General features: G+C 46.0%; 1 protein-coding gene across 6 annotated transcripts in view; it reads left to right on the top strand.

The window, feature by feature from the left end:
- The window catches only part of ACOXL (acyl-CoA oxidase like), a 341,825-nt gene that overhangs the window by 261,309 nt on the left and 67,178 nt on the right, over positions 1 to 13,338 (top strand). For all 6 annotated transcript variants that reach the window (XM_070798172.1, XM_070798174.1, XM_070798171.1 and 3 more), the window contains exon 16: positions 7,442 to 7,529. In XM_070798172.1, coding sequence (XP_070654273.1) covers positions 7,442 to 7,529 — 88 coding nt within the window. The remainder of the gene's footprint in view (positions 1 to 7,441; positions 7,530 to 13,338) is intronic.

Here is a 13,338-nt window from a genome sequence, read left to right as displayed (position 1 = left end):
ACTCATCTTGAGAGGGAGATACAGAGAAATGAAATAAAGATAGACATAAAAAATACTGGAAGGCAGAAAAATATATTAATTATATTACATGCATGCCCACACACAGAAAGACAAGACAGACAGTCAGACAGGCGGAGAGACAGAAGGTGGGGACGTGGGCCGACTGGGTGAGGACTGGCCTTCGGGGATGCTGGAGGGACACTTGTCCTCTGGCCGCACCAAGGGTGCAGTCACAGAGAGAAATGCAGGCGGGACCCAGGCAGACCCCCGCCTCTCCTGCCAGCGCTACAAAGGGCTACAGAGGAGTCTGCAGCAAAAGGGCTGAGAGGCCAGGTGAGCATGTGCTGCAGGTGGGCTAAGTGTGGGGAAGCCAGACCACAAGTTCCACCTGCTAGAGAGAAGGGAAAGAAGAGAAACTGAAGGAGAAGGAGAAGAAATCCTGTATGGTTTGGGGTGCACCATTTCCAATACTTTACCAGGTGGTCATCTACTGGGCTTCTCCCCTGGTGGCTCAAAGGGTAAAGAATCTGCCTGCAATGCAGGAGACCTGGGTTCAATCTCTGGGTTGAGAAGATCCCCTGGAGATGGGAATGGCAACCCACTCCAGTAATCTTGCCTGGAGAATTCCATGGACAGAGGAGCCTGATGGACTACAGTCCAGGGGTAGCAAAGGGTCCGACATGACTGAGTGACAGACAGTTTCACTTTCATCTGCTGGGCAAGATTACTTCCTCCTGGACAAAGGCTCCCGAGTCTAGGGGAGTGGGCTTCTGTGGACAGCCGGAGAAGCAGAAAGTAAGGAAAAATCATTGTTTGACCTACTTTTCTTCTCTATAAAATTTTAAAATAACTGCATGTTGTATTATTCCCCATATCGGATGGATATAATTTAAGACATATGGTACCTAAAGTGTTTTGTAGAGTCTGATATCCAAGCTTAGCAAACTTATAAAGGCCTGCATGGTTATTGGTCAGGACTGGACTCTTTCCCGCCCCCGCCCAACTGATTTCCACCTTCTCTCCACAGTAAAATAAAAAGGAAGAGGGTAGATTTAAACAGCACGGAAAACAAATTCAAAGGACACAGCAAATGGATTTGGAGCTGAATACAAATGTTTTAAATGCTGCCAGAGACAGGAACCCAGGGGGTCTAATCAGATGGTGGAGTTGAAGGACACGGACCTCCCCTCTGCCCACCTCCGCCCTCACCTCCACCCACAAACGCATCACAAATGGCTCTACACCTGGAACAAGTCTCACAGAACACCTACTGAATGCCAGCAGGAGACCTCACACAGCCGAAAGCACAGGAAACGTCTCCATGTAACTGGGCGGTGGTGGTGGGTTAGTTTCTCAGTCATGTCCGACTCTTGCTACCCCATGGACTGCAGCCGACCAGGCTCCTCTGTCCACGGGATTCTCTGGGCAAGAATACTGGAGCGGGCTGGCATTCCCTTCTCCAGAGGACTTTCCTGACCCAGAGATTCAACTCATAGCTCTTGCGTCTTCTGTGTTGGCAAGTGGATTCAATTTCAAGTTCCAATTATTCATTCCTAGAATACAGAAATACAGTTGACTTTTATTTGTATGGGCTTCCCTGGTGACTCAGACTGTTCAATTCTTGGGTCAGGAAAATCTGCTAGAGAAGGGAATGGCTACCCTCATCAGTATGCTTATTTGGAGAATTCCATGGATGGAGGAGCCTGGCGGGTTGCAGTCCATGGGGTCGAAGAGAGTCAGACAAAACTGATTGACGAGGCTTTCACTTTTGATCTGTATATCAAAGGCTTATATCTTATGTTTGCTTAATTGACTTCTTAATTCTAGCAGTTTTATCATATATTCCTTAGGATTTTCTATGTAAAAAATCACGTCTTTTTGTAGTGAAGACACTCTTACTCATTTCCAAACTCTCGGCCTTTAGTTTCTTTTTCTTGCCTTATTGCCCTGGCTGGAACCTGCAGTAATGTTGAATAGAAGTGGAGATATGAACATTCTCATCTTCTTCCTGATTCAGAGGGAAAGCACTTAAGTCTTTTACTATTACATATGATGTTAGCTGAGGTTTTTTAATAAATCCTCTGTAGGGAGGTAAGTGTTTTTAACTGGCTATATTGCTGCCCAACCTATTTGGGGGTGTTTCTAGAAAAGAAAAAGGGGGAATGGATGTGGGTATTCACCAAAGATGAGGCAGCAGGGGTCTCTTTATGAGTTCAGTTCTGTCTTAGCTGTATGATGACTTATTAGGAAATAAGCACTTATTTCCCTTAGAGGCTTTAAGTGTGGGATGTCATTCACATCAAATATGACCAGGTGTGACAACGCATCTCTATAAACTATGTATTTGGGAGGGACAGGGAGCTAATTCTCCATCAGTCCACTGGGAGGCAGTGTATCCTGTGACTAGAAATGTGAGCTCCTAAAACTGGGTACCCAGTCCCAACCCATGTCTCCAACCTTGGGCAAACTCCTCAACCTTCCCCCTGCAAAATGAAGATAGTAAAATATATCAGTAATACTTATCTCCAGGGCTTCTGAAGGCTAAATGAGCAAGTGCAACTTAAGGGCTTGAAACAGTGTCTGTTGCTTGATGCAGTTTAAGAAGGATTTGCTTTCATAAGGCTAATTTATGCCTAAAAAATTCCATGCACAGAGGAGCCTGGTGGGCTGTATAGTCCCTGGGGCCACAAAGAGTCAGACACAACTGAGCACCATGGGGAAGGCTAATTTATGCTCAAGTTTTCAACAGCAAGTTTACTGCTTGAAGTAAAGAACAACCATGCCGTTAAAAAAAAAAAATCTTTCAGCCATTCTGCACTGCACTGTGGGGTCTTAGTTCCTCGACCAGGGATCAAACCTGCACTCCCTGCATTGTCAGCAGAGTCTTAACCACTGTGCCACCAGGGAAGTCCCAACCATGCCATCTTTAATGAAACCTCGTGTTAAGATATTTTAACTTTGGAGGGTTAAATAGTTGATTTCTGTTGTTCTACCGTGTTTTTGTGCAGTAAGTAAATGTAAAAATTCTGTGCGTTGGAGTTGGGTTACAGTTATCTGCAGGGTTACAGTTGCTGACAATGACATTCTGCAGTTAGCACTGAGTCTGCACTTAGAGGCTGAACTAGGGTTTGATCTTCTGGTCTTTTCACTTGGACCACCTGATCGTGGGATGAAGTATGCCCCCACACACTGTTCAAAGGCCACCCTGCCTCAGTGTATGGACCTGTGTGGCTTCAGCTTATTGCTTCCCGCCCATCAGCTAACTCAAGGGACCAGAGGCTTCTCAGTTGGCTTCTTTTCTGGGCATCTGCCCTCGTGAAGCTGCCTTCCTATCAACATGTTCCATGGTCTGGGGGGAGTTGTGGAGGGTAGAGGACAGTCATGTCAACCTTTCCATCCGGTAAGTGGAGGGCCAGGGGCCACTTGCCAGCAAGGATGAGGTTGCACTGAGCCTTCTCCAGTGGGTCTTGCAGCAGCACTGTGATGTTGACATATAAGGAAAAGCACTTAGGAATTGGCTGCCAGGGGCCTTTCTCCTTAACTTGAACTTGATCTTCACTTTTGTCTCATCCTATTGGGGATTTCTCTGGTGGCTCAGTGGGTAAAGAACCCACCTACCAATGCAGAAGATGCAGGTTCAATTCCTGGGTCAGGAAGATTCCCTGGAGGAGAAACTAGCAACCCACGCCAGTATTCTTGCCTGGGAAATCCCATGGGTGGAGGAGACTGACAGGCTTCAGTCCACAGGGTTGCAAAGAGTCAGACAGGACTTAGCGACTAAACAACAACATCCTGGCGGAAGGGCTCAGCCATAGCCAGTTTTGCAGAGGGCCCTCTGCAAGCTTCTTCCATCTGATGTGCCTTCTTCATTCAGGGTTCCATGTAGTCCAGCCAGTCTTCTGTCTCTGCTTTGCTCTTGATCAGGCTCATGAAAACTTACTCTATCTACTGACTCTTTAAAAAATCTAAAAGTGTCCCGCAATTCTGTTTGGACACATCCACGTTATATTTGATACAAGGAGATTCCTCTCTCCTTCCCATGTGACAGTGGGGGCAGCCGAAGCATGTTTAGGAGAGCCTGTCCACCAGGCTTTGGTGTGGATTCTTGGCTTCTTCCTCTGCAGTGTGATCGGGCAGTTTCGGGCCATGAGTGTTTGGCCAGCTCTTGTCCTCACCTCTGCGAAAGATGCTGTGTGGGCTGTTGCTTGAGTATCACCTATCTCTACCGTGCTTTTTCAGTTGTGATTGTGACACCGATGCAGGGAACAAAACAGATGCTTTCCTCTCCCTCCACTGTCATGAGATGCCCCAGTTGCGTGGGGACCCCAGGCACACGTGACATGGTCCTCTGAGCTGTGCCTGCTGCCCCAGGTGATCATGCTAAATTATACATGGACAGAGACGTTCTGCTATGCCAACTTTTCCACTGGAGCACAAAGCACTCTGTTTTAGGAGGGTTTTTACAAAGGAGTCTGACCTCCAGGCCCTGCAGGAACCGGGAAGCAGTGGGAGGCAGGTAATCTTCCAACCAGAGGACTCAGAGTGTGAGCTGAAGAAAAATGGGAAGCAGATACACAGACTGAGTTCAGTTCAGTCATTCAGTCATGTCTGACTCTTTTCGACCCCGTGTATTGCAGCACGCCAGGCCTCCCTGTCCATCACCAACTTCTGGAGCTTGCTCAAACTCATGTCTGTCGAGTCGGTGATGCCATCCAGCCTGCTCATCCACTGTCATCCCCTTCTCCTCCTGCCCCCAATCTTTCCCAGCATCAGGGTCTTTTCCATTGAGTTGGCTCTCTGCATCAGGTGGCCAGACTATTGGAGCTTCAGCTTCAGCAGCAGTCCTTCCAATAATGATATTCTAGCTTTCTACTTGAGTATTATTTCTCTGAGCAAAGAAAATGCTGAAAGTTTAAATATCAAGCCCTTAGGTTTTCCAAACGAAGGCAAGAAACAAAGAAACCCCAGAAGTGCCAAATTTCACACTCTGCTCTGGTCAGATAAGAATCTGCCTCCAAACTCCACCGACAGGACTCTGCCAACTCTGTGATTCGGCATCTTTCTCTTTTCTGTTTATCCTTTTCCTTCTTATTTGCTTCCAATTCTATTTCTTCACTTCCCACTGATTGAAAAACCAAGTAAAGCAAACCATTTCCTTCATTAGAGTGACTGAAAGACCATCTCACACAGAGTAAAGCTGAAAAATATACTCCTTAAATGAATAAAGAGCATAATCATCCTGAGTCCATATTCCTCACACAGGTCAGACATGGCCACTTCCAGTGCCAATGCTAGAGAGGTGATGGGTATCCAGGAAACAGTTTGAGGAGAATTTGGAAGATGTACTCTCTTAGCAACTTTCAAACATACAAGCAGTTATGTTATTAACTGTAGCTTTCATCACAAGAAAAAAAAATGTCACTATGGTGACAGATGTTAACTAGACTTACTGTGGTGGTCATTTCACAGTATACACAAACATCGGATTATTATATTGTACACCCGAGACTAATATATTATTGTCAATGATATCTAAATTTAAAAACTTGGTGTTGCATTTTTTAAATTGGAGTATAATTGCTTTGCAGTGTGGTGTTGGTTTCTGCTGTGCAGCATGTGAATCAGCTCTATTATACAGGTGTCCCTCTCTCTGGAGTCTCTCTCCCCCACCCCGCATCCCACCCCTTCTAGGTCATCGCAGAGCACTGAGCTGAGCTTCCTGTTCTGTACAACAACCTCCTGCTCGCTCTCTGTCTCACACACCATAGTGCGTATCTGTTAATGCTACCTTCTCAGTCCGTCCCACCCCCTTCCTCTCCATGCCCACAAATCTATTCTCTAAATCTTCGTCTCTATTCCTACCCGGCAAATATGTCCCTCAGTACCATTTTTTCTAGATTCCATATATATATATGTGTGTGTTAACATATGATATTTGATATATATGTATATACATATATGTTTACAATATTTGTTTTTCTCTTTCTGACTTACTTCACTCTATATGACAGACTTTAAAAAATTTTTAATGTCTCAGAAGTGAAATAATTTGTCCACACTACCAAAGTAGATAGTAATCGGGCTGTAGTTTCAATTTCTATTTCTCAAGCTCCAAAGTCCATGGCCTTTCTATTATAAGATTCCTCTCAGAATTAGTACATATAATTCTATAATGAAAATCGAAAGGAATATTGTTATGGACTGAATGTCTGCATCCCTCCTCCAGATTCAAATGTCAAAGCCTTCATTCCCAATGTGATGGATCTGGAGATGGCACCTTTGAGAGGTCAGTAGGGTTAGATGAGGCCAGGAAGGTGGGAACTTCATAATGGTATTAGATGCCTTATAAGAAGAGAGAGAGATCACTCTCTCTGCATCCTAAGTAGAGCTAGTGATAAAGAACCTGCCTGCCAATGCAGGAGACATAAGAGATGCAGGTTTGATCCCTGGGTTGGAGGAGGGCATGGCAATCCACCCTAATATTATTGCCTGGAGAATCCTGTGGACAGAGGAGCCTGGTGGGCTACGATCCATGGGGTCTCAGAGTCGGACACGACTGAAGCAGCTTAGCAGCAGCAGGGCAGCTGTGCAAAAACGGAAAGGAGGCATCCGTCCATAAGCCAGGAAGAGAGTCCCCCCAGAACCTAACTGTGCTTGCACCCTGATAGTGGACTTCCCGCCTCCAGAACTGTCAGGAAATGAATTTCAAGCAAAAGCTTTTAAGAAAAATTTTAAGAAGACAAAAAAGAAAAGAAGAGGAAAGAAAAAGAAACAATTTGAAAACCCGGCAGTACGTGACTACAATATGGGGGAGGAGGGTGGGAAGGTGGGTTGGTTTTGTTGCGGACTAGATTTAGTTAGTTCTGTTATTTAGAATTTTCCAGGCAGTGAGTGACCTGACTAAAACCATCTCACATTCTCTGCCTGTCTCCTTCAAATTGTTTCTTCAACGCTGGTCACATCTCAAGAAATGCAGCGTGGTGCCACCATGCTTGGGCTTCCCCAGTGGCTCAGTGGTAAAGAATCTGCCTGCAACGCAGGAGACTTGAGTTCGGTCCCTGAGTCAGGAAGATCCCCTGGAGGAGGGCATGGCAACCCACTCCAGTATTCTTGCCTGGAGAATCCCATGGACAGAAGAGCCTGGTGGGTTACAGTCCATGGGGTCGCCAAGAGTCAGAAACGACTGAAGTGACTGAGTGCACATGCACCACCACGCTTGATACGAGTGAGGGATTAATAGCAACATGTAAACTGGACTCAGCATGTTATGGCATTTCTTCATCTAACTGAAGCTTTTAGGGGTGACAGAAGCCCTTGCATGCAACACACCCCTGCTTAATGGTGGTGCTGAGATGTGCGTTGTCTGCCATCTGCCTCGCTAGTAAGTTCTATTCTCTAAGAATATCATCAGCTGGTTTTTTTTTTCTTGTCAATTTGGCAGGTGATGACCGAGAAGGAGGACTTTTTCAGTGCCTGGAATTCATGCCTTCACCACATCACCTGCCTGTCTCTGGCGCATATTCACCGAGGTCAGTGGCTGTTGTCAAATATTTGGGATTGAGTGACTCTCAGGTTATCTGGGAAGATGACTCTGCAATCTGAGCCCTTGTGTTGAATTCAGGGTCCCCAAGTTACTCCCCACTGACCAAATGACACCCACAGAACGTAATGCCAAATGTGCCAGGATCCAGCTGGCCAAGCGTGGTCCCTCAGCGCTGGCCCTCAGCCCAGTGGTGACTGTCATTCCCAAAGGAACAAGTGAGGGGTGGGTAAAGTGAGGATGTTTCAATGCAGTCACTGCCTGAAGAAGTTCAAGGACCAAAACTGCTTAAACCCACCCCCTAATTTAGCAAGGACTGGTTCTGCCCTCTAAAGCCATGATTCTAAGCCAGAGGTGACTACATCTTCCAGGGAACATTTGTTGACAGGTGGAAACATCTTGGTTGTTGCAACTGAGCAGGAATTGCTGGCAGATCGAGGCAGGGGACACTGAACTGGACAGTCCTCCCCGCTTCTGAAACAAAAAGTGATCCGGTCCAAAGTGTTAGCCCCCGAGGGTGAGGTAGTGTGAATGTTCATTTTGGCCTCAAAATCACAGAAAGTAAGATGAAACATTGAAGACAGAGTGAGCTCCGTGAAGATTTCTGCTCCCTCGGAGAAGGCAATGGCAACCCACTCCAGTACTCTTGCCTGGGAAATCCCATGGACGGAGGAGCCTGGTAGGCTGCAGTCCATGGGGTCACAAAGAGTCGGACACGACTGAGCGACTTAACTTTCACTTTTCACTTTCATTCATTGGAGAAGGAAATGGCAAACCCACTCCAGTGTTCTTGCCTGGAGAATCCCAGGGACCGGAGCCTGGTGGGCTGCCGTCTATGGGGTCGCACAGAGTCAGACACGACTGACATGACTTAGCAGCAGCAGGGCCTGCCCAACTCCTCCTCTTTCCCTTACTAAATGTTGTGTGCTCAGTTGCTCAGTCATGCCCGACTCTCTGGGGCCCCGTGGACTGTAGCCCACCAGGCTCCTCTGTCTGTGGAATTCTCCAGGCAAGAACACTAGAGTGGGTTGCCATGCTGTCCTCCAGGGGGTCTTCCCCGCCCAGGGACTGAGCCTGTGTCTCCTTCGTGTCCTGCACTGCAGGGGGATTCTTTAGCACTGAGCCCCCAGGGAGCCCCATCCTCCGTGGGGGGAAAGTATGAAAAGCAGAAGGTGCTGACTGCTGTTTGCTGCATAGAGTTTTCCATCATACCAAGGTCACTGCTGGCTCCCAGAAAGCAGGGGTGGATTTGACCACCGTCTCAGCTCTGGGGCCTGTCTAATGGCCCTAGTACATCCCTGGGCGCTGTGCAGAGTATGGAATTCCTTGATGAGTTCTGTTAAGAGTCAAGCCTGGGCTTCCCTGATGGTTCAGTGATAAAAAATCTGCCCGCAGTGCAGGAGACCTGGCTTCCATCCCTGATCTGGGAAGAGTCCACATGCCACAAGACAACTAAGCCCATGCACCACAACTCTTGAGCCTGTGCTCTGGAGCCAGGAGCTGCAACTTCTGAAGCCCATGTGCCCTAGAACCTGCACATCACAACTACAGAATAGCCTCAACTTGCAGAATCCCAGGAATGGGGGAGCTGGGGGAGCTGCCGTCTATGGCGTCTCACAGAGTCGGACACGGCTGAAGCGACTTAGCAGCAGCAGCAGCACCTGCCATTAGAGAAAAGCCCATGCAACAACGAAGACCCAGCACAGCCAGAAAAAAAAGAGTTGCACCAGCAACCCAGGAGTGCTTGCATCCTGTCCAGTATCCTGGCCCGCCCACCACCCTGCCTCCTAGCCAGGCATTCAGGAGTAGAAAAGTGCCAGGGCCTCTCCCTTCTGAGTGCAGTCCAGTGCTTGGGACCCGGGGTAGCCTTATGGCCCTGGGCTTAAGAGTAAGGAGTGGGACGCGGATGCTCAGGTCAATGTGCCCGTGCTCAGGTGAACTTGCCAAGAGCACAGGCTCTTCACAGGGTTAGCGAGGCTGCCAGAGCGTCACACCCAAGGCCAGCCTTTAAACACGGTGTCCACCCTGGGATAACCAACGCCTCATCTACATCCCAGACTCTGTTTGGTTTCTGCCTTCTGCTTCTCAAGGCCAACTCTTTTGTGACCCCATGGACTGTAGCCTACCAGCCTTCTCTATCCATGAGATTTCCTAGGCAAGAATACTGGAATGGGTTGCCATATCCTTCCCCAGGGGATCTTTCCAACCCAGGGATTGAACCCACGTCTCCTGCATTGCAGGCAGATTCTTTCCTGCTGAGCCACCAGAGAAGGCTGACTCATAGTGTTCAATGAAACTTTTTTATTACTCTTAATTACTAATCTACAAAAGCCTTTGTTCCCATAGCCAAAGCAGAACATTTAGATCTTTTTCCTTAAGAGGAAGAAACAGAGAAAGAGGCTTGGTGCCAATGTATGAAGTCTTAACACCAGGAAGAGACTTCAAAGAGCTGATATTGCACAGCGCTGAAGAAATCCAAACTGATTCTGAACCTGCTATTGATTAAGCAATAAATGATGGTAAGCAAAAGTGACCGTAAGCTAAAGTGATGATTTTCAGGAAATTTGGCCTCTGGTTCCATGACAGATGAAGAGGATTTGGCTGTAGAAAGTCACAGAAGAAAAATTGTAACAGCAAGAAAAATAATAGGACCCAATGACAGCATCAAGAAATCTGAGGAAGATCTTGAAATAGGGAAATCCATCCGTAATGAGAAGGGCTGTACAGATACAGGATGGGTTCTAATGACAGGAATGCCCTGAACACACACAGGAAAAATGTAGTCAGCATGTCATTAGGTTCCAATAGCACACTCCCCCCGCCCCCTCCCCAGCCCCGCACCGGGCAGAGGTCTCCAGGGAGACCGGAGAGGAGGTGGCAGAACCCATCTGTTTTCAGTGACTGGACCCAGATGTTGCCTCCAGAGACTTTTAAAGGAGCGGCACGAGGAGGGAAGGGAAGCAGCAGGCGGCGAAGCTCAGAGCTGAGTGTCACCCCAGATGAAAATGAACTCTGCATCTAGCCCTTTCCATCAGGAACAAACAGGAAAAAAGCCTCCTGGCATCAGTCTCCATTTGTCACCTGAAAACTCAGGAAGACCATGTTGGAAATAAGAATGTGAAGCAGTCTCTAGTGGTTTCTAAAGTGGGATGTAACTATTACGATGATGAATTATTACTTTCCTCTGATACGCGTTTTGATCTCGCCCTGGAAATAGCAGTGCTGAAACATGGTGCTGCTTGAACCCTTAAGGGTGTACCAGTCCAAAAACCAAAAAGAGGAATGATTTTATGAAATGAATTTCATAAATACATTAATTAAATAAAACACATCCAGCATTTTCAGCTCCATGCTGAATTGTCTCTTGGTTTTTAGTTCCCATTGTATTGCAGCAAGTCCCTTTTCTGGTCCCTTCTCTTAGTCACTTTATTAAGAATAAACTGACTTAGAGTTTAGAATGTAGGCATTCAGTTCAGGTTGCAACTATAGTTAGAATATTTGAATAGTGTAGATTTCTGCCTATCAGAGGATTAATTTCAGACTCCTTTCAAGGATGTATTTGCTTCCTTGCTAAGGAGACTTCATTAATAAAAATGTGATCACCTGCATTATTAAAGCATTATTTCTGCATTTTAGCTATGAGTCCTTTTCCCAATATTCTTCATGGGATCATCAGTTTCCTCCCCATGGTTAGTGGGGCTCTTCTTTAGGCAAATGACATTCACCTTGATTTAGTTTTAGCTTTGGCATTCATTTTCCAGGGAATTGTGGAATTGCACTTACCACCTTCTTCAATGAGCGTTACTTTAGCTCATTACTAGTCACTTGAATGAGTATTCTGCAAGTGCAGAAAAAAAATGCCACAACTTCATCCCAAAGTCATGTGTGAGTTTAGGAATTTCATTCAGTTCAGTTCAATCACTCAGTTGTGTCTGACTCTTTGTGACCCCAAGGACTGCAGCACCCCAGGCTTCCCTGTCCATCACCAGCTCCCAGGGCCTACTCAAACTTATGTCTATCGCATCGGTGATGCCATCTAACCATCTCATGCTCTGTCATCCCCTTCTCCTCCCACCTTTCATCTTTCCCAGCATCAGGATCTTTTCAAATGAGTCAGTTCTTCGCATCAGGTGGCCCAAGTATTGGAGTTTCAGCTTCAGCATCAGTCCTTCCAATGAGTATTCAGGACTTTTCTCCTTTAGGATGGACTGGTTGGATCTCCTTGCTGTCCAAGGGACTCTCAAGAGTCTTCTCCAACACCACAGTTCAAAAGCATCAATTCTTCAGTACTCAGCTTTCTTTATAGTCCAACTCTCACATCCATGCATGACCACTGGAAAAACTATAGCTTTGACTAGATGGACCTTTGTTGGTAAAGTAATATCTCTGTTTTTTAATATGCTGTCTAGGTTGGTCATAGCTTTTCTTCCAAGGAGGAAGTGTCTTTTAATTTCATGGCTTGCAGTCACCATCTGCAGTGATTTTGGAGCCCAGAAAAATAAAATCTGTCACTGTTTCCATTGTTTCCACATCTATTTGCCATGAAGTGATGGGCCCAGATGCCATGATCTTCGTTTTTTGAATGTTGAGTTTTAAGTCAACTGTTTTACTCTCCTCTTTCACTTTCATCAAGAGGCTCTTTAGTTCTTCTTCGCTTTCTGCCATAAGGGTGGTGTCATCTGCATATCTGAGGTTATTGATATTTCTCCTGGCAATCTTGATTCCAGCTTGTGCTTCATCCAGCCCAGCATTTCACATGATGTACTCTGCATAGAAGTTAAATAAGCAGGGTGACAATATACAGCCTTGATATACTCCTTTCCTGATTTGGAACCCGTCTGTTGTTCCATGTCCAGTTCTAACTATTGCTTCTTGATTGCATACAGATTTCTCAGGAGGCAAGTCAGGTGGTCTGGTATTCCCATTTCTTTAAGAATTTTCCACAGTTTGTTGTGATCCACACAGTCAAAGGCTTTGGTCAATAAAGCAAAAGTAGATGTTTTTCTGGAACTCTTGCTTTTTTGATGATCCAGCGGATGTTGGCAATTTGATCTCTGGTTCCTCTGCCTTTTCTAAATCCAGCTTGAACATCTGGACAAATAATGCAAATAAGTGAAAAAAGAAGAGAAGCTCAAGGCAAAGGAGAAAAGGAAAAGTGTACCCATTTGAATGTAGAGTTCCAAAGAATAGCAAGGAGAGATAAGAAAGCCTTCCTCAGTGATGAGTGCAAAGAAATAGAGGAAAACAATAGAATGGGAAAGGCTAGCAATCTCTTTAATAAAATTAGAGATACCAAGGGAACATTTCATGTAAAGATGAGCACAATAAAGGACAGAAGTGGTATGGACCTAACAGAAGCAGAAGATATTAAGAAGAGGTGGCAAAAATACACAGAAGAACTATACAAAAAGACTTTCATGACCCAGATAACCACGACGGTGTGATCACTCACCTAGAGCTGGACATCCTGGAATGCGAAGTCAAGTGGCCCTTAGGAAGCATCACTACGAACAAAGCTAGTGGAGGTGATGGAATTCCAGTTGAGCTATTTCAAATCCTAAAAGATGATGCTATGAAAGTGCTGCACTCAATATGCCAGCAAATCTGGAGAACTCAGCAGTGGCCACAGGACTGGAAAAGGCCAGTTTTCATTCCAATCCTACAGAAAGGCAATGCCAAAGAATGCTCAAACATCTGACATGCTAGCAAAGTAATACTCAAAATTCTCCAAGCCAGACTTCTACAGTATGTGAACCATGAACTTCCAGATGTTCAAGGAACTTAGACTCAACTACAAA

Source organism: Bos indicus, chromosome 11 (assembly GCF_029378745.1).
Source record: "Bos indicus isolate NIAB-ARS_2022 breed Sahiwal x Tharparkar chromosome 11, NIAB-ARS_B.indTharparkar_mat_pri_1.0, whole genome shotgun sequence".
NCBI classification, from domain to species: domain Eukaryota; kingdom Metazoa; phylum Chordata; class Mammalia; order Artiodactyla; family Bovidae; genus Bos; species Bos indicus.
Note: the sequence above shows the minus strand (reverse complement) of the source record. Positions and strands in the feature narration are given on the sequence as shown.